At 38.2% G+C, this 27717-nt stretch overlaps 1 protein-coding gene across 7 annotated transcripts in view; it reads left to right on the top strand.

The window, feature by feature from the left end:
• The window catches only part of UTRN (utrophin), a 413274-nt gene that overhangs the window by 274750 nt on the left and 110807 nt on the right, over positions 1–27717 (top strand). For all 7 annotated transcript variants that reach the window (XM_037392250.1, XM_037392248.1, XM_037392249.1 and 4 more), the window contains 2 exons: positions 2214–2386; positions 7038–7194. In XM_037392250.1, coding sequence (XP_037248147.1) covers positions 2214–2386; positions 7038–7194 — 330 coding nt within the window. The remainder of the gene's footprint in view (positions 1–2213; positions 2387–7037; positions 7195–27717) is intronic.

Here is a 27717-nt window from a genome sequence, read left to right as displayed (position 1 = left end):
TTTTTTTTTCCTTTTAGGGCTGTGATGCACTCACATTCATTAACTATAATATCAGTACGATTGGTTTATCCATCAGATGGCAGTGCTTTTTTTTTCTTTTTCCTTTCTTTTTTTCTTTTCCTTTCTTCCCTTTGGAAAATGGAAATCAGAAAAAAGAAAGAGGAGTTGATTCTTTGAACTGAGCTGTCACAATATGGCCATCACAGATGGGACTCAAGAATGCAAACAGCAGATTTACTGTGCCTTAATCAATGTAACACGATGACTGGCAAATGCAAGAATCAAACCCATTTTGAATGTAACTTTTTTAAGTGTGCATGCTTAAGTGTCCTCTCAAATGTAATCAAAGTTAGAATGTTTTATGAAGGTTCTCAATAGCTTTAGAAGGAATATTGTGATTGTAGAATAGAAGGTTAGAGATCAGGTGTTTTTTTCTATGAAGTTTTCTTTTGTAGCTTTAAAGAGGCAAAGAAATGGATTTGATGTAACCAGGCTTTTGTAGCACAAATCAGTGTGCAATTCAAATTGTAACTGCTGCATGTGGTTCTATCTCCTGCTGTGTGGACTTGAGCTGGTTTTCGCTGGGTCTACTTCTGTGTTGGAGGCAAAAGGACAGGAGCTGTGAATGTTTCGAGATAAGCATCTGGTTTGTTTTAACTGATGACTGTGCTGTCTTATTTGGGCTTGTTGATCTTCGGACACCTCCATTTTGGTTTCTCATTTTAAATGCCACTGCTTGTATCTGTTTTTAGAATGGTGATTTTTATCAGGGTGGTTTAAAGGCAGGAAAAGTGTCTTTTTACCTGTTTTTAAAGCAGTGAAGCTCAGGGCAAATAATAGGTAGTTATCCAAAGTCACATAGTAGCTCAGCTGGAGAACTAGAGCTTAGAGCTTCACTGATGCCTCCCCTTCCCCTCTCTTGCCTTCTGTTCCCTCCCTTTCCCTCTCTGCCTGTCCTCCCCCTACTTCTCCAGCTGCATCCTTACTACTTTTTGCTTTCTTCCCTAACTGAAGAAAGCTTTCACGTTGCCTCAGATTCCTAGGTACTTTTCCACTGTTTCCAACTATCATTTGTAGATGTGCAAGCATTCCAAGATGCTGGACTACATCTTGAGGACAAGGAGGTACAAAAACCTGCTCCTTTCCTGCTCCGGGGAACAGATGGAGATTACGGAGCAGTTTTCTGGAAGAATAAAAACCTTTAAGGGATTTCAGTTATTGAATTTCTTCCTTTGCAAAAGAGCTTTATTTACATCTGCATCAAGTCCCTGTCACAATCTTGGCTGATTAATCCTATTGAGACAGCCAGTACCTCCTGGCTCTCCACACATTTACATTGCTCTATTAATACATAGATGGATGGATGCTAGAAAGCATTGGCGGTGATGCAGGAAGTTTTGTTTGCTCTTATAATGTGTTTTAAAAATAATACTGTACTCTGTTAGATGAAGACAACATCTGTAATGTGTTTCTTGAGGCAGATGGTAGATCAGAGAATAAAATGTTTAATTTCGAAGGGGATGAGAAATGAGTCAGCTGAATTGAAATCACAAGAACTTCTTTTTCTTTTCAGTATTTACTGTGGAATTCAGATTATAATATATCCTGCTGTTTTATGTCTACCTCTCCATATATTGCAGGCCATGGGGTACAGTATTTTTGTAAAAATAGGCTTGTAGGAGCTGTAGTCATTTAACTGTGGTTTAAGGATGTAGGTTTTAGTTAAAAGTTTTCATTGCATGTGACGTAAAGCACTACATAGTTTGAATTTCACTGGGCTGTGTAAAACCTCTGCAATGTTTTATTTCAAAGCGGAAAGAGACAGCATAGCTAAGGCTGGATCTGTAATTTCTGAGTAGGAAATGATTTCCAGTGCATTTGCAAATGCTGCACTGTGTGAAATGCATGGGAGAACAGTAGACAATTTACCTTCAGTGCTACAAAAACATGCAGAGAACTTAGTGTTTGTAGTTCAAAGTCCTGTTTCACAGTCAACGATGACTTTCAAACTCCTTTTCTCACACTTAAAGCTAGACCTTTTGTAATGATGTTAATAGGGTTGCAGGTTTTCCCTCCTCCATCTCTTCAGAGTCACCCAAGAAAGTCAGGCTATGTGCTCTGCCCTAGTGCTTAGGAGTACTATGTGAGAACAAGCTCTCCCTTCCTTTACTCAGAGAACTAAGATGTTTGGACTTTTCTTGCTGGTATTTCAGGACATCCAAGCAGAGATTGATGCCCACAATGACATCTTTAAAAGCATTGATGGAAACAGACAGAAGATGGTGAAAGCCTTGGGAAACTCTGAGGAAGCTGCCCTCCTCCAGCACCGGCTTGATGACATGAACCAGCGCTGGAATGACCTGAAGGCAAAGTCAGCTAACATCAGGTAAGTAATGACATAGTCAAGACACGGATGGGGTGCAATCTCTGTCTTCTAAAAGGCTTGAGAAATATGACCATGACGTTGAAGTGAAAACTCTTATTTTCTTCTGTAAAGGACCCTTGAGCACAAACATAAAAACTTGGTGGACTTGCTCACCGTCTAGGCTTAACTACTCTCACCAGAGCTGCACGGTTGTAACTTGCCAATCTGTACTAAATTTTCCAGAACATATGTTGAATCTTTCCTTATTGTAAATCAATAGCAATATCAACAAAGTAATTCTGTGAATACAGTTACTATGACGAGAGATCAGGGGTTTGTTGTTTTTGATTTTACCACTGAAACTATTAATTTGATAGGACTTCCTTCTTGAGTGTCTTGATCCATATTAGTAATTTTTTTTATTGCTGCTGTTCAATTAAGAAATATTTTTAAATATATACTAATCAAGAATGCATTTTACGTTTTTTTTACCCTGCCAGAGCCAAGCTCACTGACTGTCCAAGTGTAGTCATTGCTAAAGTCTTCGTGATATAATTTTGGAAGTAGATATTACCATATTAATGTGAATAAAATTCCACATTAAAATGAGTTACATAGAAAAGAATTTCTAGAGCTTTTAATTGCAACTGCTTGCCTGTTGATTAAAGGAAACTTCTTTTAATCAAACAGAACAATGTTAATCATTCATAGGAATTTTCTAAAGACCAGAGAAATGAGTTGAGTTTGCAATTTGTGCATAAGAGTTTGAAAGTGTGAGACAGAGGGGAATATGTAACGTTTGCTTTTTATCTCCACTTATCCCATCACCAACCTGCTCAACAGTTAAGTAAAATAGGTAAATCGGCTCCCTGAAAGTCCACAGTCAGAGCTTGAACCTGAGGAACCAAAGAGTTCAGTGTGGGGGCTTGTGTGGCTCCATCACACAAGAGCTGTTAAACTTGGGCTGTTATGAGTTCTACTGACAAGTAAGTCAATGTGAGAGAAAGATGAAAACATGCTCATAAGGTGGTAACTTAGCAACTGTTGAGTTCTAGCAAGAACAATTCAGTTGCTTGGCCTTTACTGGGTTTGATCATACTTTGGGAAAAATTAATGGCCAAAAAAAGGGGCTTCAAGCCGTTTACCCTGGCCAGCTGTGGGTTCCAAGGCAGTAATACAGAGACAGTGATTGTGCAGTGAATGCTCAGAAAAGTGGGAGTACTTGCTCTTCAGAATACGGACCCATATTCACATCTGCGTAGATACAGCATGTGCATCCCATTGGGCAGAATTAGTGTTTGCAATGTTTGTGTTACTCTGCTGGTACCTGCAATGTTTCAAAGCTAAACGTCACTGAGCTACAAGTGGAAGATAAGCAAGGAAGAGACTACTGGACCAAATATAAGACAACTAAATTAAGCTTTCAAACCTCCGTTGCCACTGAAAAGAGCACAGAATTACTGAGTTTGTGTATTCTGCCCTGCTCTTTGATTGCAGTTCATTTTTCTAAGTCATGCAGAGTGCTGAAAGCCTTTTTAGGGAGATAACAAAGCATAGAACTGGTATGAAGTTAGTGTGTTGATCTAGCTGTCTGCCTTCAGTTTTTGCTTTCTTGGTGTAAGTTTTTTCAAGGATGAATTGGAAAGCAAAACGGGATGGATTAGTCTTGAGAACAGCATATAACGCTGTTAGATGCTAGGACCGATAACTGAAAAATCTGTTTTCTTACGGGTTTTAGCTTGGGATAGTGCTTCTAAATTTTTAGGATATTTTAGAATATTTAGAATATTCTCAGTTATGTACATTCTGATGGACTTTTAATTGCTGAAAGTATGGTTCTCTCAGAGGTTTTTCTTCATCATTTCAGTCCTCAGAGCTGCTGGTGCTAGTCAGTGTTGACTTCTTTGCTACTGTGGCTAAAGGGTGTTCCAAACTGGAAAAGCAACACTCTTGTGACACATTTTAAATGCATGGAAACTACTTAAACCTATACTTGTAGTGACTATGAAACCATACTGGAGAGGACTGTACCCCTTCTTGAAATTACTTGTAGACTTATTCATACTCCTTTCTTTTTCTGTCTTTATTATCTTATTCCCAAGAAGAAAACAAAGCTGCACATTTGTGTGGCTCTGCCTTTTAAAGCCAAATATGTAGGTGAAATTCTTTTCTCCCTGGGGCAGGAGGTGTGAGAATGTTAGTGTTTGGGGGATGTGTGTGAAAATATGGGAGAAACAGAGAAGGATTCTCTATATTTAGACCACCCACCGATCTTTTTTGATTCCATGTGTTCCCTTGTCGCTCAGCAGGAAAGTGTTACCTCCATAGCAGAAGCAAAAGCTGAGTAGGTCTCCAGCTGTGAAGAGAGCCTCTTGGGTCAACAGAAAGGGGAGTTATGTCACTTGCTGTTCTTCTGGATTATTTTATCCAGCCTGGGTGGAGGTGGCAGGGATGCTCTCAGTCTGGTCAGCTGGATGGGAGCATCTGGGCCGGGGGTCCTCAAACTACAGCCCACAGGCCGGATACGGCCCCCCAGGGTCCTCAATCTGGCTCCCGGTATTTACAGACACCCCCCCGCCGGGGGTTGGGGGGGGGGAAACCAAGCAGCCGCAGATGACCTCCTGCCACTTCATCTGTGCCAGCCCCCTGGTTAAAAAGTTTGAGGACCTCTGATCTGGGCTTTTCAGGCTCATCTGGGATTCACTCAGGAGAGCTTCTGAATATCAGGTGGTTGATGCTAGGGAATATTGTTGCTCCAAGCCGTGCTCAAAACCAAACAATGATCTATATATATGCCTTGTATTTTTATTACAGCAGATTCTTAAGCCACCACTTTGAATTGGTGAATCCTTGGAGACTGCCTTTTCATTTGTCACGTGAGCACAAGCACCTGAAACTTCGTTTCCAGCTTGTGTATCAGCTGAAGTACCAATTCCAAAACAAAGGCCAGAAATCCTGTCTTTAAAAGCAAAGAAGCCAAAGAAACATTGCAGAACTATAAATGTAGTTTATTGACTCTCTTTGATAACATCTGTATGACAAATGTAAACATGGTACTAAAACTTCCCACTGAAATGCAAATTGGAGCATACCTTGGTTCCCTTGCTCCTGTGCTGCATTTGCTTTGAATGGGGTTTACTGAATGCATGTGTCTCTGCTTCCCAGGAGAATTGAATGCTTGTGTCTACTCTACAGCTGCCACTGCATCTCACTTTTATTTTCAGTATTTCTTTAATAAGATTAGAAGGGTAAATTCAGGAGAAATCCAGGCTGATATAGTATGTTTTGCACTGTGTATTTTTTTCTTTCCCTTTAATGTCTTTCTGACATTTCAAGAGAGGTTAGCTCGGTTCGTGTTAGAGAAGAATTTTCAAGTTTCTGTTAGTGTAGGCCATTTCCTCCCCACCCCTTACTGCTCTACCCCCACAAGTTTAGCTTGCACGGAACCTGAAACCATGTGCTAGTGATATTGTCCTCTGGCATGATCTGGCATACACATGGATGCTCATTAGTAGTAGATTACAATGCATTTAATCTTGTCTCATATGCCACATCATTCACATTAATATCAAATTAGTTTTTTTCACTATTGATTTTATTGCCCTGTATATTAAATGAACAGTGAGTCACCCTTAAATTGTCTTTTAAGTAGCTACAGGAGTGTTTATCCCCTTTAGAGATTTCCAATTCATTTTGTGTACAAGAATTCCACTAAATAACTGGAGTGGAATTTTGAAGCCTCACAGTGTCAGTTTTTAAAGGTGATAGCCACTTATATGTGCTAGATGCAGTAATAAATCATGATGAATAGAGATTTCACTATCAAATTTACAGAAGCTATAGATCTTAACATTTTAATTGTGGTTGCTTCAAGAAATTCATAGAGATGCTTTATTTTTGTAACAATCTGAGTCTAACGGCAAAACTGTAAATTTAAATGTAACCTGCCTTGGCATAGATGGGGGAGGGCGGTGCCTCTCCTCTGCCTGATTAATACATCCTAACTTGATTACTGATCAGAGTTGGTGAGACAGAGTCTACGTTCTACATGAATGAAGATACGTTGTAGATACTTCTCCAGGGAGAAGCCATCAAGTCAGGGTATTCTTTAAAATGATAGAAAAAGGTATTATGGAATCTGGGAGTTTTGTCAATTAACCTGAGGGACAGATTCACTATGTTAATTCTCTAGTAACTTACCATTGACTAAAGATGTATTAAATAATCTGTCACTGATATGTTCAGTAGCACAGGCAATTTACTGTTGATCACTGCTGGGAGAACTTGTTGCTTTTGCTGCTGGAGAGTCAAGGCCCTGGCATAAAAGAGTTCAGTTTTGTGGTGCTTTAGCTCACAAAATGATGCTTGTACTTTATGCACTGCAGTGGTGGAGTCACAACAAAATACAGCATTTCTTTATGTTGCTTAGGCAGGCAGTGTTCAAATTTTTAGACGAGTTAAAGCATCTCAGGTAGATGGGGGTTTTGTCTGCTTATTTTGAATTGCTGTGCAAAATGTTTTGAAGTGGAGGATTTTTTAACACAAAGTTGCTTTGCAGTTAAACACTTGAAACATTCCTATCTTAAAAATGGAACAATTTCATTTATTTATTGCATTCCCATGCTGGTTTTGCTATTCAGGGCTTTAAATATCCTTCTATGTTCTTTCACAGGGCTCACTTGGAGGCTAGCGCAGAGAAATGGAACAGATTGCTGACATCCCTGGAAGAGTTAATCAAATGGCTGAATGTCAAAGATGAAGAACTAAAAAGGCAAATGCCCATTGGAGGAGATGTTCCAACCTTACAGCAACAGTATGACCACTGCAAAGTAAGCTGGTTAAGTTTTACAGATAAATATTCTACTGTGAATCATAGAATGAAGCTTTGCTTACCCACCTTGCCCAGTAAAGCACAACTGAGAAGCTGTCTACAAAATTTAATCCAAAGGATTTTTGATACATATGTTTAGTCCAAACACATAATTTTTTTAATTTATTCTGATGGTTTTAGATTTCTGCCAGACAGAATTGCTGGTTTTTTCCAAATTAAGGAAGGCATACAAAAGTAAGAACTGAACAAGAGTTGTGAAAGCCATGTTGAATGTAAATTCAATAAAATAAAGTGGCTTTCTACATGTTATTGAATTGACCAGTTATAGAAGCTCCCCCTTGCCCCCCATGCAGATTTATACTGCAAATATTTTATATTTTTGTGACCCAAAACTGTTTTTGAGATTTAAAACTTGTCTTTGCCTTTTTCTGTTGAAACTACAGCAACTCTCTGGTTTTGATAGTTCTGTGCAGTTTTGTACATAATAGGGTATTAATGTTGCATAATAGGATATTAATTCCTAAGTATTTTCTGACAATAAAAAACTGTTGCATCTACGACGTATCTTCATTCATGTAGAATGTGTAGACTCTGTCTCACTAACTCTGATCAGTAATCAAGTTAGGATGTATTTGCTGTTGGAAAATTCATTCTAGTAAAGCTGGTTCCATCTTACCATATTTGTTCTTTTGTATGGTGTAAACAGGGAAAGAGAACAAATGCAGCTTTTTATAGCTAATTGCATAACAACTGTGTTCCCCTCTGCCAACACAACACTGATTTTTCGGCTGTGGTGAGGGCAAAAATTGAATTTGAGAAAACACTTAGTAATGCAGAAATACTCACTCAGAATACTTAGAGAAACTACAGAAAACGTAGCCTGGCATGAACAGCAGTTTTGAGAATTAACTTTAAAATAGAAGAGCTTAAGGAGATCTGCATACATTTATCCTTAATTTAGTCTTCTAAAGTAAAGTTATTAGCATAAACTCAGGATCTTTGTTTCTTGAGAGTTCATCTCTTCCTGTTCTTATCCACTTAAATCATCATGCTCTGTTTTTAGGCACATCTGCTGTGAAAGTTTTATAATGATGAAATGGTGGATTACTAACGCCAAAGAGCAATAAAAGGCTCAAACAGATCCATATATGTTTTGAAGGAGGTCAGTGGGAGGTGATAGATCTCTAACAGGTCATTTTCTAAGGGCTTGTTTGTGTCTCATGCTAGGTTATAGTATGTGCATGATAATAAGAAATAATGCTGGTAGTGCCTCTCATATGAAGATCTCAAATTGATTTATAAAAATGGGGTTATATACATCATTCCAAAGCAGAAAAATTTAGGAGCAATCATGCTGGATGGCTCATTTGAGTCACTAGTGAACTGCAGCAGTGTGAAGGACAGAACACTTCTGGGTTGTTTAATCTTTGCCCTTTTATTTAAAGAATAGCTGATATTTTGTTATGTGTTGAGGTTAAGATTCTGGTAAGTGCATTCGGGAGCTTTTAGAGATTATTCTTTCATTTTTTGAAAAGACAATGTTTCTGCAATGTCACTGTATTGGATATAGTTGTCTGAGTCCAGTATTTCATACGAGCTGTGTTAATGGTCTGCAACACACAAAGTTAAAGCAGCCCGGTGCATCACTGTTTTTTGTACACCTATGCAAGCAAAAGCACAATGTTGCATTGCCTATATTTCTTAGCTGATGAGCGGACAGTTATTTTTTAACAGTTATTTTGGTAGGAACCAAGAGATTCCCATATATCGTGTGATGATACTGTGCTGTACCAAGCATGAATTATTAGCACATGGCATTTCACTTTGTATTGAAGTGTTGCTTATTAGTCATTGGCAGAGGAGAGGAGCTGGACCACGGTTGTCTGTTGGTTTGTGCTTCACTGCTGTTTCTTAGCAGGTATTGTTTCTTCCTGGCTGAAGCTGCAGAATACTAATAAACTACATCAAGATGAAAAGTTGTGTTTATTCAGGTAGAAGGTGAAAACTGGAGGAAAAACAAACCAAACCAAAACCCATTGGAGGTGCTTCTTCCACTTCTTCCGCACAGCTAAGTAATGGTCAGTGTGGTTAGGATGTTGAATAAGGATGCGCTTGTTTGAGGAACGCAGGAATTATGCCTGGGATTTTTTATTCTTTTTTCCCTTTTCAAAACCTTCTGACAAATCTGACCTTTCAGCAGATTCTTTGTAAAATAACTTTGTGATTCCGTGCTGTCAGTCTCTCTGTGCCTTGTGGTGGTATTACTGGCTGCAGTCACTTGCTTTTTGCATTTAAGGTACTCTTTTTAGAATATTTATTCTGTGTTAAGCTGAAACTTTTCATTGGAGATTTGAGGTGCAACTGTATCAGATAAATATTGCAGAGACATTATTTGATTTCTCTCACTCTCAGACATACTCCCTTTATTCCACCTCTCATCCCTGGCTGTCCTGGTACTTCTTTCAATGCTTCTTTGCTTATGCTTCTTCAAGTGTTAAACCTTCTAAACATTTCATGTTATTCATAAGATTTACTTTTAATCAACTGCTTTTTTATGATCCCATATTAAGCTCTTGCAGTACCACATCAGCTGGCCTTGGAAAGGTTCTCCCCAGGTCTCCCTGAGCAAGGGTTGGGTGCCTCTGCTGTCCTCTTTCCTTTAGTTTCACATCTGAGTGTTGCTTTGAAGTTGTCCTCATACAAATTGAGCGGTTCAATACCTCAATTTATCTTCTCTTCTCTGTGATCCCTTTGCTCTTACTTCCAGCTCGCTTACCTGATCTTGTCCTTGATGGTACTTCAAAAATAGAAGTGGTGAAATAGTGGCTCATCTCTGTAAGATGTGCACCCATGATAGTCTCATCTCCTACCCTTTATTTTTCGGGGTCCTCAATCCTCCTTCTGTTAGCATTGCTTTTTGCCTCTACTTGTTCAATAATCATTATTATTATTAACCTACTTCCTCCCTGCGCCCTCCCCCGATACATGAAATGACTTCTTTGCTTCAGCTTCTTGTCACTAATTCTATTCGTCTTTCCCTCTGTGTCTCCTTCACTTGGTGCTTGGCTTCAGCAGTGGTAGAAAAATAAGTACAGTATTATGTGACAGTCTGGGTTAGCTCACGCCATTTATTTGCTGCTAAGGCCTGTTTGGACAGGAGGAAACAAATTATTTGCAATTTGATTTTTAAACTTGTTTGTGTTTTAAATATCAACTATTCTCCTATGCTTTAAAAGCAAACGTTATTGACAGCAATGTTAGTCACCTGAATCAGGGCTACAGATTTAGCCTATATTTCTCAGATTAACAGACATCTTTCAGGATGTAGCAAATACTTTTAAATTTTGGACTGGCTTTTGTGTTTTTCACCCAAACTTCTGTCATCTGTAGTAGTTCATGGTCTTATCACATGCTAAATGCTGAGCACAGTTAAGCAGTGAGAACATTCTGTCTGGGTGTTGAGTTGTGCTCTGTGTTTGGCAGGGGGCAAGGCAAGAGGAAGCTTAAATATGGGAAAATGAATTTCCTATTTTAGTTATTCTCAAAATTTCTTTGTCTTTGTGAGTGGACTGTGGTGGCACTCCCAAGAATACTGGAAAATTCATCAGTGCTTTGGGATGCTGAGAGGAAGTTTAAAAGTACCTGAGTTAAAAAGTGATTGTTATGAAGTGTACCCAATAGCTGAGTCTACATGTATCACACTCCTGGAGTGTAGAAAACTTATCTGCAAAGGTACTGACACAAGGAATGGCTTATAGGGAAAAGAAAATGATGACATCTGCCTTTACAGGGTTTATTGCCAGTGGTTTTTCCCGTAATTCCAGTTTCTTGCTGTTGCTTGTCCTTACCAGCTCAGGTTTTCCCTTTCATTCTGTTCTTTCTCAGTTTTCCTTATGAATGCTTATTTAGGATTTTAAAGTGTGATGCAAATTTTGATTAGCTGCGTAGTCCATGTAAAAAACCCCAAACCCACCCCACAAAACAACCAACCCACCAATACCAACATCAAAAACAACCTCACCCCCGTAATCCCAAAAGACAACCCTTATGTCAATATTTTATTCTGCTGAAAAGAAGAGGTACAAAAGTACAGTGAAAAATCAGTGGGCTGGTTTTGTGCCTATGGAAATAGCTAGTCACACCTGTGTACAAAAGGAGACAACGCAGATTCTGACACCTTGTTCTCTGGAGATGCACAGAGAGCTTTGTATCTTGCTTTTCTGCTGGAAGAGTTCCTGACTGTAGCTTTTTGAAAGTGTGCTTTTGCTAAAATACAAAGACTGCCTATATTTTATAAATCACTGTGGTTTAGCTTTCAGAGAGAGAACAGGACATTTCAAATTAAGCAGAAATGGGTACCCTCTCGCATAAATCCTGTTGGCATCTGTCTGCAAAAATGAACAAATGTCTAGCTAATGCTAAATAATGCATGTGTCTTGGATCACAGAGATGCTTAACTTAGCTTCGTTTGAGCTTGGAATGAATTGGCCAAGGACCTGTGAATGTTTGATTGATAATTTTATGTCTATGGGTAGGTCATTAATATTTCAGATGCTCTTTAAACTTCTTCAGGCTGCTGTCTATGTATTTCATGTTTCAGACTTGGTTTGTTAAAGTAATCAAATGCTGAAAGATGCAAATATTTAGTTCTGGTTTACTTAGCTGTTGTCACTTTTATAAAAAAATGTTATCATAGCCAACGGGAAACTGCTTTCTACTTGTTGTTGTCCCTTCAGGGTGCCTGTAATACCATTGTTCTCTTTACCAGCAGGAAAAGTCTGTGAGGAGAAAAGATTTTTCTAGCCTTAACTTCTCTGTGCTCTTTCAGTGTGCCTGCCTGACTTCAGTCAATGGGCTTATTAAATTAAGTCCTACTTAATTATTCTAGATTTGTTTTTCTTGGGTATTTTCTATATTAAAATCTGCTTCCATGTTAGGAATTAACTGCAAGAATCAAAAGATGAGTATATTGTCATCAGTACTGCCCTAGTCTATGCTCTTAATTACAGTCTAGAAAGGGCTTTATTAATTTGTTATGCTTCATCACATAAGACATGAAGAATGCATATAATTGGTCCTGTGTACAGGTGGTCAGCTACTTGCTGAAGTATAAATTTTGACTGACACGTGTGCTCTGAGGGGGTCAGAAAGGAGAATTAAAAAGTCTGAGGTTGGAAGAGGAGGATCAATACAGCCTTTTGCTTAGAGGAGGAGCTGCAATCTGATCTGATGGACAAGGATGTGATTGAAGCAGGAGCTTGAGCGGTCTCTATCATGTCGTGAAGTGGCCCTTCAAAGTAAGGATGTGTTTTTCAAAAACTATACGCTCTATCAAGAGGGGAAATAGCCTCCCCACTAGTCAGTCAGCATTACTGAATGTTTTGAGAGCTCCTTAAGTAAACTTGTAATGGATAGGAGTTTTTTAAGGACTCTTGGAAGTTTTTAAGTGCGGTGCATATTTGAGAATCCAAAACGTTGATTAATGGTGAAAAAGAGAGATTGTCCAGTACAAAGAATTGTATTGTACAAGAATGGTACAATTAATTGAGCTTTAACTGAGGCTTTTTCCTTTGAAGTGTGTTTAGGAGGAAGAGGTGGAAATTGTGGGTGGGAATATTTTGTTACAGGAAAAGAAGCGTAGTTAATGCCTGAAGTTAAATGAAGAGTTCTCAAGTGGGCCTGTCTGACATGAAGCCACTGCTCACTAAGGATTTACTCAAACTGATTTGTGTATCACGTAAATGAATCAGGAGTGTATCGCTCTGCTCTCCTGGGCTATTTCTCCAGAAGAATGATGTGTAAACAAAAGCATGGCACAAAGAATGAAGTGTTAGATTAGGATGTATTTTTACATTGACAAAAAAATGTTGCTTCTGGCTGTATTTCAGCTTGTTCCCAGAAGTGTGGTTGTCTTCTGATAAGTTAGGAAAGTTGCAACAGATCAGTACTTAAAATAAAAAGTAACTTGGATAACGAAAGAACAAAATATTCTGTCACTGATGCAGAGTAAACCAGATTGTCTTACTGTGGAAAAAACAGTTGATATGCACTTTTTTATAGATAATATTTTTTATATTTTTATATAATTTTTTATAGATAATAAATAAAATATTTCTGTGGGCTTGCCTTTTTGATACTCTCATTTTGATAATAGGTATTTATCAGTATATACATCTCATGTTGCCCTTTTCTGAGGATCTAGTGTGTGTTTTAATCAAAGACTCCTATATAAACTTTTAGGACCTCACTGGGTCTCTTTTAAGCCAATGAATAAAGCCTATTCTTGAAGGTTTATAGTTATCCTCAAATATCTAAGAGGATGTTCTGACATTGCTGTGGAGGGAAATGCGTGTGACACAAATCAGGCTTACTTTGCAGAAACGGCACAGCAATCAACATTTCTGTCTGTCCCTTGAAAGGCTGCAATGAGTCCAGTGTTGCTTGCTGCTCCTTGTCTCACATCCCAAAAGACCACCCTGCTTCCATTATTATTATTAGTAGTAGCCCATCTACTACTAATAAATTCTCAGAACACTTTGATGCACTAGGATGTATCAGACCATCCATTTCCACTCCTGTGTCTTGAGCTGGAAGACCACGACTGGCTGTGGCCTGACCTTCAAGAGTGAGCCATGTGCATAGCCAGTGAAGGTGGTAGAGCACAAACATATCGGTGACCAATTTCCATAAGACAGCTATTGTATTCCCTTAACTACCTCTGTTGTTCATCTCTCTGCATTCACTATATCCTTATGGAGGTGCAGTGGCTGGTATTGCATGTGGTACTTAAAATGAAGTTGCATCAATTTTTTATACTGTAGTAAAACAATGGCTTTTTGTCTTGTCCCTTCCGATGATGTGCAGCATTTTCTTGGCTTCTTTGTTTTTTTGGGATTTTTTTGGTTGCAGCTGCATGTTGAGCAAATTATTTCGGAGACCTGTCAATGAAACTCTCAAGACCTTTTTTCTAAGCCATAACTGCCCAGAAAAGAATTCAGGGATTTCAGTACAGTGTATGCTTTCTTAGGATCAGATGATGTTTCATTTGTATTAAAAAATGCTGGGTAGTACCTGAAACCTAAGGACAGCACATCAACAGATGAGCTCTGGGTCACAGAAATGGACTTGTGCACGGAAATGAGAGAGGACATTTCTCTGCATGAAAATATTTTTTTGCTGGGGTCTGTTTTTCCAAAGGCAGAGAGCCAGGAAAAACCCACCAGCACAGCAGCAGCAAATCTGTTTTTCCAACTGCAGAGAACCACTACAGAGCTGCAATAATACAATGGCCATTGTTATATTTTTTTCAGGAGCTTTCATACCCTGTATCAGGTGGAGCTGAAAGTTATTTGTCCTGCTTGTACCTTTCTTATTCTGACACCAGTTTGAGATGCTTTTGGTATAACAACAGAATCTTCTGGGGTGTCCTTGATTTTTCTGTGGTCTGTTTTGATAAATTGTACCAGTAAGAAGAAACATACTATATTTAGCAGAGCTGGTCACTTGTCATTCCAGGTGTGGGATGGAGCTTGCAAGGATTACTCCAAATCTTTTAAGAATCTCTGTGTAACTGAGCCTTTTCCATATGAGTTTTGTGCAAGTGCTAGAGAGTTTTATCCTCTTTCATCCTGTGTTCTCAAAGGGCAGAGTATCCTCTGCATCATTGTTTTGGAGAAAACTGAACGGCAGCATTAGTTGACGATGCACTCCATATTCTTATGTACACAGTAAGAGAGAGGCTGCTGCCACTTTAAAATCCCTCTGAAACTTTGTCTGCATTTGCAGGCATGGACTGTTGAAGAATCAGTTTTATTTTCTGTTAAGGATATCTTCATCTAGATCCTGCTTCTTACTGCTGCAGGCAGACTCTTTAGGGGAGAAGAATATTTATTCCAGTTAACTCCTGAACTATTGGATCCTCAATCCCTTGTTATTACAGCCAGTAATCCACCCTAGGAACATCAGCAATAAATTGGAAAAATTGTGTTGCCATGGCAGCCGCCCACTCCTGTTTTCATGCAGATTCTTGAGATTAAAGGCTAGGCTTCAAAATGTATGTACAAAATAGGGGAGGAAATAGGATTCTGCTTTTTCTTGTATTTTTGTTATTTTTCCCATTTTTTGCTTTGCTGCTTTTTTAGAATGCAGCAGAAATGAAAGGAATTGGTTTAATGGGCAAAGTAACCTTGCAGGGGGTGTTCTGGGTTTTGGGGTTAGTTTGTTGTTGTTGTTGTTGTTTACAAGAGCTCTTAACCTCAGCTATTAAGTTTTCTTAGAAAGTTACCACACCATCTGTATTTTCTGACTTGGCTTTTGGTGGATGTCATTTATCCAGGGTGGGTAGTGTGAGGGGCTGTGAAACTGCTAGGAACATTACTAGAAGCAGCTTTGTTTTCTGAAGTTCTGGTCTTTCAATTTTAGCAGGAAACTGTGTCTAAATCTAAAATGGTGCGTAAAGATTTGGAGCTTTCTTTTTAGGAAAACTGCTGGAGGTTATGTTTATGCTAACATGTTTCCTGCAAAGTAACTTCAGTGCTGTGCTTCAGAAAGGTTTACTGTGTTTAGGATTCCCACTCCTCCACTTTCAGCTGCTGGAGATCCTAACGCACTACTTAGAGATTTATCCACAGTGGTTAGTTGTTATGTGCAAAAGAAGAATGGGGAGGAGTGGGGGTGCTAATCAGATTTGGAACCTGAATCCTCATCTTGTCAGGCCAGTAATGTGGCTCCTTTTCTAGCATCACTTAAAGTACTGTCAGTGGTTGTCCACATCCGAAGACTCAGGGTACTCAGAACATCAATAATTACGTACGATTCCTCTGTACAGGATGTGCGTGATAGGCCTGCAGTGTCTGCATCCATTCCTCAGAGTTACTGAGATCACTTAGATCACTTTGTTTTCATCAACAGTTTACTGAATTCTATTGAGCGCAGTGTAACTTCAAAAGTACTTGCTTGTGCGAAGTGGCTGTTCCTTGTGTGTGTGGGGTTTGGGTTTTTTTAGTTTGTGTGTTGGTTTTGGGGTGGTGTTGTAGGCACCTCTTTCCGGAAGGAGTGTAATGTTGTCACAATCACCCATTTATTACTAACAAATTATTTAACATGCTTGGTTATTCATTGTATAATTTATTCCCCTGTAATGCATGAGGACATTTTAAAAGCATCCTGTACAGAACAAAAGTTTTCTCGCAGGTTCCTTTCTATCTTCTTGTTTAATGATGATGTAACATTACGTCAGGGCTAGTAGTGAAGTGATGGTTTTCTAAAGTGATTGCAAGCACTGTAGATAACTGGCTGTGAAGCTTTGTAGCCTGCTCTGCCAAACAGAGAATAGGCATGCAGTAACTTCTGTGACATGAGCAGCCTCTTCTGGTTCTGCAGTGAATGAAGATCAGCCTTAACTTTAGTTTTTGATTGTCAGAGATGCTGTACTCTTACTGACACATGATTGTGCTCATGATAGATGGCTGTTGTTTGGGTATCCCTATACCCTGTTTCTCTGCAGGACAGATTCAGGGGCATGTAGGAAGCTGCATAGTTCTGCTGAACTTAAATGAACAGGCATAGCCTGAAGTGAGAAAGAACATTTTAAAGGTCTTCTCAAAGAATTTAGTAGCTGCTGATGCTAGTAATTTTATTTTACAGTATAATTTTCATCTTTTAAAGCTTTCTTGTCAAATGAATGTGTAAATGGGGAGAAGAAATACTTATGTCAATTTGATGGTATAACACAATAAACCAGTTATATTTCCCAGATAGATTCATAGTGTTGTTGGCAATTTTGGTTTTGCAAAGAAGTATTTGTAAGCTTGAGAGAGAGTAGTAAACTAAAGCCATAAATCATTAAGTAAATGTTCTAATACATTTACTTTCACTTGTGTTTGAAGTTAGCTTTATACATTCCTTCTATATTAACTATGTTTTAGTCCAAAAGTCCTAATTTAAGTAATGCAATAGATTAAAAAAAAAAAAAACCAACCACAGAAGACTTCCTCTCCCTTGAAGCAGCTGGTTGATAACTTAGATGCTTGAAGAATTTCTAAAATCTAAAGTAAAATCCCTTGGTTAATGAAAGGAATATTCTTATGATTTTATAAACAGTCATTAAAAAATACATACTGTTATAAATGTGTGATTCATTTGGGTGTAAATTAAAATTTTCAGTACCAACTGAGACTTCAGTGATTGAATCAAATCATTACTTTTAATGGTATATTTTTCATTAAGTCCGTGAAACAGGTCAGCAAGAATTCAGGATTATCAGTAATAAAAGAGAGAATAGCAAATGAGATAGTTTTAAAGAAATTACTGGAACAAATACATCATTTTTCACTTAAATATTACTTCAGCTCACCTTCTAAAATTTTTATTTTTTTCCCCATTGCTCTAGGTTTTATACAGTCTATATGCATTCACCTTGGAATCAACCTGATATGAAGTTTCATTTTTTTTACTTATTTTAAAGTAATAGCAATGTGTACATTTTCTCTGTTGTGGTTCCATCTTCTTTTTGAGTGATGAACCAGCCTCAGAGGAGATAGAAGTTTGTGTGAGCATTTGCTACCTTAAAGGGATCAAATTCAAGCCAAGAGAGAAAACCTCCAACTGAACAAAGTGCTAAAAATATAACATTCTGATGCTCTGAACAAGAAGAGGAAAGACTGATGTGAAAATATTTTTATCATCAAATAAATGCAAGGGATGGGAAAGGTGTCATTTTTCAGTAATTATTGATGGTGTCTGACAGTTGTACATTCTATGCACATGGTTTTCCATGTGGAGTTTTGAAGCAGAGACACTGTGCAATGCTTCATGCTGACATCGGTGCTGTGGTTAGTGTATGCCATCACACTGGGTATGGATGCTTTCAGGAGCCTCAGTGCCTGATGTAGAAACAAATCCCCAGGCTCTGACTAAAAAGTAGACTCCGATTAACCTTTTTTTCCCCTGCTGTAGTAGTGACTCCGAACCCCCTAAACTGGGAGTTAAAATCATTACTGAATAGTTGTAACCTAAATATTTTATCTGAGAAGTAGTAATTTCTAAGTTCATTAGACTTATTCTGTAGCTAGGTGTTTAGCAACGCTGGCTGCTTTTTGGCATGAATAAAAATTAATGAGAATTCAGGGTGATATATATTTCTTTTAATTGTGAGGATTTATAAAGTTGCTGGACTTTGGTCATAAAACAGGCAGTGCTTCGCTTTGTTACACAGAGCACTATTATCTGTTGATTCATTTTCAACAGTGCTTTCAAAGTGTAGAAATCTACATATTTTTCTAATTAAATACACAGAGAAGGGAGATGTATATTCATCATAAGGATTGGAGAGTTCTGTTTCAATATTTTACAATTTAAGTCTTTTATGCTTTTGACAGAGAATTTATTCCAAACTGCTAATGATTTCAAGGTTGAGTCAAAAAATGTAGCTGACAGAAGCACTGTTTGGTCACGTCAAAAGTGTCAGGAACTAATCTACTCCTGTGAAGTTGACAGAAAATACTATTTTGATTTTGTTTTTTTCTTTGACACTGTAAAGCCTGGTGATGCTCTTTTGGGCAGTTGGGAGAAAAAGAAAGCTGAAGGAGGCTACTCTGAGTGCTACGTAGGAAACTAGAGGGGTAATTGCAAAAGCATGTGCAATTTGGTGGTGTTTTTTTTTTTTCCCAAAGTCTTATGTGGTGAGTGGCACAAACCGTAACATTGAAACTGTGCATTTATTGTTTGTAAATATAAGACTTTATTTAAAAATTATAACAAAGCCTGGAATTAATAAAAGTGAGGGAAAAGAAAGAAAAACAAAAATCCAAGAATATTTGCGTATAGTGATAAAATCCCCTATACAGATCTCTACTGTTGGAATAATGAGTATGCTTATAATATCCTTGCTAAATTAGCTTAAACTGGTGTTTGGATCCAGGTTTCTTTAACTGAACAAGGTGCTTTTCTTCTGCTGGAATTCTAGATGGGAAATACATAATCAATTTCTTTGTGTATTTTGGCATTTTTTCCCATAATTGAATTCCTGGTGTGCCTCAGAGATTTAACAGCTGTTAGCACTGCTTAACCTGCACTGAAGAAACTTCAAGTCTTCCCTTAGGCAAATATCTGAGTACTTTTTTTCACCTTTAGCCAACAGGCATCATGCCCTTGCCCTCCTCTGTGTGTGAGGGACTTGCCCGTATCTTCAAACAGCTTCTGTTCCTGGCACTGCTCTTGTGAACTGAGTTGAAAGGTGTAAATGTTGGATTTGCATGCGAGGCCTTGGGCTTCTAGATGTTGTACAGTCTTACAAAGCCTTATACAGTAGTTTCGTGTAAAGCATGATCAGTCTGTGCATTCTGCTCTGCTTCCATGGCTGTTTTCAGAGCCACAGAGCAAACATGCCATCAGCTGGGTACATGCACACCAACCTTACATGGCAAGCTTCTTCCCCAGGGAAGAAGTAGGAGGCGTAGGAAGCACTGAGAATATGACAGACTTCCAGTGGCAAGGCAAATCTGTAAAGCTCCATAGTGCTAAGTTTTTAAAAAGTTGAGAGGTCCTGAATCCAGACTGAAAAGGGAACAGCATCTTACTGGCAGAAGTATTTTCCCTTGCTGAGGAGTGTTTAAAAAATCTGTCTTTATTAGTTCTCTGTTGTATGTGAGTTCCTGATGATCAAACTCATCAGTAACATCATAAAAAAAATAATAATTCCATTTTTCCTTTCATACATAACAGATAGGTCATGTCTATCTAGCAGTGCAGCACAGATACCTATGCTAGTAACAGGCGAGTTTTTCAGTAAGAGAAACTAGCTTATGCAGAGATCTAGCTGACAGCTAGAGATCTCTGACACTACAGTGCTCTTGCAGCACACACATACTTGGTCACTTGCACACTGCATTACTTCATTCTGTTTAGATATTCTCTATTTAGTTCATTTTTTGGATATGAGGAGGAGGATGACTCCCATACAGAATTTGAAATTCGGTGTTCCCTGGTCTGAGTTAGGTACAGTCGCAATTATGGAAAGCTGGAAGTGAGGCATTTGAAGCTATTTGAGCCCAGGTTCAGAGAAATACTGGGATTTTTTTCCTTCCTTAGTTCAGAAGCTTTCTTTATGGCATTGGTGTTTCATCATTCCCCATTTTAGTGCCATGTTCATAGATGTAGCGTAAGATTTTTTGTTACATTTCCTGAACTTGGAAGGGTATGCTTTAGAATGATACGTCTTTAATGCTTACGAGATAGACAGTCTACAACATTTAAAAGCTAGAATGATTTTCACCCATTCTGTCTTATGGATGTGTTGTTTTTCTTAATCCTGAATAATGATAAAGGAAATACAGGACAAATCTTTCTGTTCATTGCATTTGATTAACATTACTCACATACTTCAAAGTATGAAGGATATTGTGGGAGGAAGAGTACCCAAGCTTATGATCAGGCTGCCATTGTCACTGCAGCAAAAAGCTATCATAACACCTTGGCTTTCTGATTAACTGGGTTTGCATCCTTAATATTATGTGTACTTTAAATGAAACCATTACTTTGGTAGTGACAAGATGATCAGTGCTGGACATACACAATTATAAGCTGCCTGAAGAGATGCTTGTAGAGTTGTGCATACCTAATTTTGTATCCAGTCTTCCATATCAAAGGGCTACACTGAGAAACTGAGCTAAAAGATGGACTATTGTTTGCGATAATAAATAGCCAAGCCCAACCTGTACTGCTTATTAAAGAAAAGTCCTAAAATTTTCTACAGCTTTTCTTCTGTGAGCATTGGTAGAGGTGCCAAGTGATGTGCTATGTGACGGTGCTAGCCTTTCTTGGAGAAAGGAGCCCAGTGAAAGGTTCCTTGAAAACTGCAACTCTGAGATTCAGTGCTTAGTTTTGTGGTGACATTCTGCAAAGATCAGTTCATTCTGCAGTGGTGCTTGTCTGCACGCAGGTGGTATGAGTACTGACTTGTCCAACACCAGCGATGTGCAAGCAATCAGCATTTTTCTCTGTCATGCTGTATTTGTGGTGCTTGGAGCTCAGATGCAGTGGACAGGGCTGAGCAGAGAAGAGGTGATGTGTAGGGGCAGAGAGAAACATGCAGAGGAGTCTGAAGCTACAAGACAAGTCATGCCTGGTTGAAATTACTTTTTCAATAGGTCAGCCTCATTTGCGATGATTTTCTGATGACCTTGTACTCTTCTGTATGAGCATGCAGATAATGGTTTCTGACATTTCTGGCTGCTAAAAGATTCTTAGTCCAGTGAACATAGTTGCTTAGCTGCAAGTTACTCAAACCCTTTTTTCACCCATGTCTTCCTACTTAATGCTTTTCATGGTGGTGTTGCAGCAGCACTGAAAGAGGAGGAAGTTATTTTTCTTAACACTGGATCTAAAGTTGTGGAGTAAACTGAAGGAATGGCTGGTAGTAAACACAGCACAGTATATAGAACAAAAAAAACCCCAAACAAACCACATCAAAATTCCTTGGTTTGTAAAAACAAAGCTACTTTATTATACTGAAGAGAAAACAAAAAGAACATAGAGCAGGTGTGAATCACATTGCTCAATGCTATCCTGGAAGATGTTTGGGTACTAAGATCATGTGTGTGGTCTAAAAGTCTCTACAGCAAATAAACATGCCTACCGTGTTTTAATTGTACTTGTAGATGAAAGTGAAGAGATTTCTAGGCAAGCAATAACTTCTTTCCTGAAGAGAGCACTGACACTAGAGCACCCCATTTCTAAATACAATATAAATGAACTAAATAAGTGAAATTCCTTTACTGTTCTTAAAATTTGTGTTTATAGTATATACTTTTCATTAAGGGTTTCTGGGAACCAGTGTATAGGTGTCTTGCTGTACTGTGTTTGCATGTTTTCACTTTTTTTAATGGCTTTAAATTACTATTTACATTTCCGGGAATTATTGTTATAGATATGTCAGAATATTCCTTGTTACTCCTAATGGCACCCAAACACTACAACCAATTCTAGTTTTTGGTTTTAAGACATTCCTTGTGTTGGTTCTCAGTGTTATTTTTATACCTTCAGCGTTTTTCTTACTGCTTATATTTTTCTCCATACTTTTCCTAGGTAACTTTGCCATGGCATACAGCTTCTTTCTAAGTACCGAGGACTAAAAATAACAGTTTAATTGTATGTATTTCTTTCTGGCTTAATGAGGAATTGTTTATGGTTTCAAATTCTTAGTTTCTAAAAAAAAAAAAAAAAAAAAAAAAGTTGTCTGTTTAATAGAAGTTGGTTTTACTAAATGTAAAATATTCAAATTCTTTGGCTGAAGAGCCTATAAAAAAACCTCAAACAAACAGACAAAAAACCCCACCCAAAAACCACAACCACTTTTCATAAAGGAGAAACAAAAGAAACAAAGCAGAGAAAGGAAATTAAGTGAATAGGCATAAGTAGTAAGACTGACTAGTGACCTGTCCGATACGTTTGCCTTCTGTGGGAAAGTATTTGTGGATCTGAGTTAACTTTAATATGCCTTGCTTCATAGAAGTATTCTTTTAAGTACTAGGTTTTTTCCCTAATTGACCCCAAATTATTGTCAGTTATATTAAATGACTTTTCTCATAAATGGAAAACCACTTTGTAGTCCTCCAGCAAAAATGGTTAGTGACAACATTTGCAATAAGATAAGGTTCAGTAGGGCCTTTTTTCTTCTTTTGTCAAATTAACAATTAATCATTCTTAAAGAATTACTTTTAATCAAGGAATATAGTTTATGTGAACAGCTATTATAAGAACTTCTGATAAGGAAAAATAAGGCAAAGATTTGTCTTTAATGTCGAAGGATATTTTGAATAATTTTCTGTGGATTATTTGAAGTTCATTTTTTTTTCTACTGAAAAAACCCCAACCAGATTAAGTTAAAATCAAGTAACAAATCAAGTGCCCTCATCTGGATAGGAGGGCACAACCCTGTAAGTGGATGATTTAACACAATTTGCAAAACACTGACAATTTTCAAGCAGGTTTATCCAGTGTTTACTATTAATATATGTATACTGAATGCCTAGCAATGTTGTAATCAGTTTCTTATTGGTAGGGTTGACTGAAAGCAGCAATATATTTTTTGCTTATCAGCTTAGTTTAATCTACAGGTTTGGCTGGGGTTTCTGTTGTTTTTGCAAGACTTTGTTAGATCACCTGTTTGAAAATGCAAAGACCTAGCAAGGCCATTGGGTTGGACAAGTTTAGTTTGCACAGGCAGAAGTGGAACTAATAAACCGATACAGACCACTGCATGTTGTGTCAAGTCTGGATGTTCCCTGTGTGACAAGGGGCTAGAACTCCCAGCTGAAGTAATGTTTGGGGTTTTTTTAAGTGTGATTCATGAGGGGAAGTCCTCTGCTACTTAATAGAAGCATACACACACGCCCACACCCCATAAAAAAAACAGCCCCAAGCCCACCACAACTATGTGGTGATAACTGCTGCATTGCTCATGTGCCATAGAATATGTGACATATAGTTGGGGCTTGCTTTTTTATTTGCACCTCCCCCCCCTCCCCCCCCCCCCTTTTTTTTTTCCAAGTGGTTGCATTGTATGAACATGGCACAGGTGTCAAGTTCTGGTTTTTCATGTCCCTGTAATTTACGATGACATCTAGAACCAGCTGAAGGAGGTGACTAACCAGAGGGAAACAATCTGTAATTTTCCCTTACTCAGTAGATGTTGGAACTAGCACATGATCCAGAGATAGGAAATGTTGAAGAAGTGATCAAAACCAGAGATCCAGTAATCGGTCATATCACAGTAACCAACTATGTGGTATAAGCTTTACAATGACTGTCTTATTTAGATAGTTTTGAAAACGGGAAGCCACAGATGAAAAATGGACAGCAAAAAGAGACGGGGTGGGGAGGCGTAGACCTTGGCTAATGTAAAATAACCAAGAGAGGAATGATTAGGGAATTAGGGAGAGATGGGAGCATGTAATGCAAACCATGAGACTATGGTGCAAGCATAAGGAATGCTATTTTAACAGGGGGAAACTTTCTGAGTTGAGCTCTGTTAATTTTGAGTCTTTTTTTCCCCTATTTTGGGGACCATTTGGTTGACATGGCTTTTGCAGCTGGTGCTGGTGACAGAGGACCTTTGTTCTGAGCCAGTGTAGCTGTGCTTCTGCTGAACTCTCTGGTATTCTGCTGCATAGGGAGAATCCATCAGTAGAGAACAGATTGTTGACTGTTTAGTGATTATTCAGTTGTCTGTCTAGACCATTTGCTTCTGAAGAGAAACCAAAGCGTCTGTTTCTAAGAAAGAGGAGTAATTAGCTTTGACAGGATTTCTGCTTCTGAAATGATTTCCAGTAGCAATCCTTTATTACATATGGATATATGCATACATACACAACTGAACACAAAACCAGAACAGGAACACTCGAGGTAGTCTCAAGTTACAACTAGTCTCTAGCATTTTGCTGCTTTAGCATTCAGCTGGGCTCGGGTGCCTGTATTTCCTTCTGCAGGGGGGAATATTCCTCCCCGTATGCAACTGTCAGACATGAGATACTCCTCTTGAGACTTTTTTGCAGTGATCTCACTTTTCTGATTATTTATAATTCATAATGATGTCATGTAGTACAACCCTTTTTTTTTTTTTTTTTTTTTTTTTTATGATAGCAGTTCATCAGCAAGGACCCTGATGTACTAAGGAGCCTGATGTTACAGGAAACCTCTCTCATATGTGAGATGTGGGCACGCTCACACAAACGTGTCCTGTTTTCATATACTGAATGAATATTCGTAGTGCTGCGTACTGTAAAATTGCTCTTGACTGTCTGGAGTTTGAACTGCAATTACTAAAAATCTTTCTCAAGACCTTTGCAGTAATATGGCAGGTACCATTTAATAGTAACGTAGCTTATGAGACCAATTGTAATAGACTTGTCCCATTGTTGTTTGCTTGAAGAAATGCAGAGGAAATTTTAATTGCCCAAAATGAGCAAAAGGTGACTTGAGTTTAACTATTCTTAACAACAACAATGCAGCACCCAACTTGTTAATGGTATTACCACTTCAGCTTGAAGCAAGAATCGTATGGCCTGTTAACATTGACAGTTTATCAGTGCTCAGTAGTAATACAGGCTAAGCAAACCGAAGCCTGTCTGTTTCTGGCGAGCAAAGAAAGAGGAATTTATCCCTGTTATGTTGAAGAGGTAGATGGTTACTATTGTATGGTGCAGAGTAATAGTGCAAGACACTGCAGGTATATGTGGTTACTAGTGCTAGCAGAGTATTTGAGTGTTCTTGCTAAATTAAGTAATGAGACATTTAATATGCAGTAGATGTTTTGTGTGTCTTGTGTCAGGCTGGAGGCATTGCATATTTAGGATGCATTACAAAAATAATGCTTTTGTTCTTTAACCCTCCTCCACCTTTCCCTGTGAGAATTTTCTGATATAAAAAGCAGAAGTTATACTAGTTTGCTACCCATGAAGAAGAGATGCTTATTTGACACTCTGACCGTGTTTCCACCATAACCTCATTTCTTGGGGCTTACGTAACTGAGTAGTAAAACTTGTCCAAAGTTATGCTGTTGTATGCTGTGCACTGGAAAGTTGCACAGCTTGAAGCTAATTAGAGTTAGCACTGAGGACACAAATTTCCTTTGTTTCTTCGAAGGAAGTAAAACTTTGATGAAGACTGTGGGAGAAATGTGACTTCTGTTCTGTAGATAGTGCTACAAAATAGTTTCATTGGAAATTGAAGGATCCTTTTTGGATGATACATTGCCTTGTCTTGAAGGTTGATGTTCAGAAAGTATAATCTCTTTAAACACCTTTGAAATAGATTCACCATGATGCTTTATTTGGCATTGTATGGTGATGTTTTCCTATGGCGTTGTTCGGAGGTTTATTGGCAGACAATTTAAAATGCCATTGCATCTTTGCTGATTTCTTTGTGTCAGTCCCCTTTGTCTGGACACCAGTTCTTGTACATATTAGAATGAAGGTTCTGGTTTATCTCTGAGTTTCATGTAAGGGCATGTCTGTCCTTTCTGACAGGAGCCAGTAGCAGAGGCTGAGGGGACAGGCAAAAGGAAATGGAGCAAGTAGAGAGGGTACTTCTTTTCCCACCCTCTGTCAATTAGAGACGTACCTGAATGCCTGTGATACTTCTGTTTGGGTTACAGAATCCTTGCAGACTGTGTATTCAAGACTGTGAAGCTGGGTTCTTCATGAAAATACGTGATGTGTTTTTTCCCAGAGCTGCATAGATATTGGAGTTTATTCTAATTCCATGTACTTCGAGAATGGAGAATTGTCTTAAAAATTACTGAGAATTCCTTTTCATGCTAATTCTACAGATATCATCAAATCACTTTTGTTTTCTTCCACATAGTAAGCTGCCTTCAGTTTGTATATCTTGCCAATATTCAACATTAAACAAATCCTTTGTACAGATAGGAACAATACATGCTTTTCACATATTACACATAAAATGGCAGGTGTCTCATTTCTTTTGGCATACGTATCTAAAGCTGGCTGGTGAACCTTTTCTCCCCTCTCTCTTTAAAACAACCTTTTAACTAAAAAAATATTCAGTGCAGTTCACAGTTGGTACAAGGTTGCTATCTTGTATTTATATAACAATAAAAACCCAACACATTGTCCTAAAAAGAAGAGGCTACTTTGAAGAGGGAGGAGTGAGGAGACTTTTGGGGTTTCCTGCATATACTTTTTCTATGTGGTTGGCTCTGGTTTATGTTTTGGGTTGATTCTTTTTTTTTAAGTGTAGTCCAGAGTTTCTAGATCACACACTAATGTTAGAAGTCCAATAGGTATTAGAAAGTTGAGCTTTTCAAAGCCTTTGTATCTTATGTCAAATTTTTAAATCACTTTTGCCATCTAGCCTGTTGTAAAGGAAAAGCCCTTATTAAACTAGACTCCATGTCCAGCTCAAGTGATTGAGACAGAAATGGTATAAATCGATTTTGCCCTAGGTCTGGTTCTGATCTTTCAGCTAACTGTAAAAAATATATGAATTACAAAATAATTTTGAAGGGATTGCTACATTGCAACCTGTCATTTTTCTAGTCTGCTAATATTAGTCAATGACAAAGCAGTACCTGAGAGACTGGAAATACGTTATTTGTTAAACCGTTCATTTTTAACTTGTTGGATTCTTATGGGAATATACCTCATCAGTATTATTTCTAAAATGAGTAATGAGGCCAAGAATAAAATGGGAGATTTCAAATTGCTGTTCAGTTTTCCTTATCTAATGGAGGGTGCTTAGGTATGCCTTTCCTGAAGTAAGGAGCACATCAGTGCTATGTACCCTCATCTGTCATCAGTGATGCAGAGCACTTGCGGCTTGTCCAGCCTCAAATGTATTTGCCACGTGGTAACTGTAGGACTCAAGTGGTTTCACTGAGCGTACTACTACTTCATAATTCATTGGGACACAGTGAACTATTTTACAGCTGTATGTGCGTGTGTTTGTGTCTTACAAAATACCAGCTATGCAGTCCACAGAAATATTTTTGGGGTTATGTACA

This window comes from Falco rusticolus, chromosome 6 (genome assembly GCF_015220075.1).
Source record: "Falco rusticolus isolate bFalRus1 chromosome 6, bFalRus1.pri, whole genome shotgun sequence".
Lineage (NCBI taxonomy): Eukaryota > Metazoa > Chordata > Aves > Falconiformes > Falconidae > Falco > Falco rusticolus.
The sequence above is the reverse complement of the archived record's forward strand: the minus strand, read 5'-3'. Positions and strand labels throughout refer to the sequence as shown.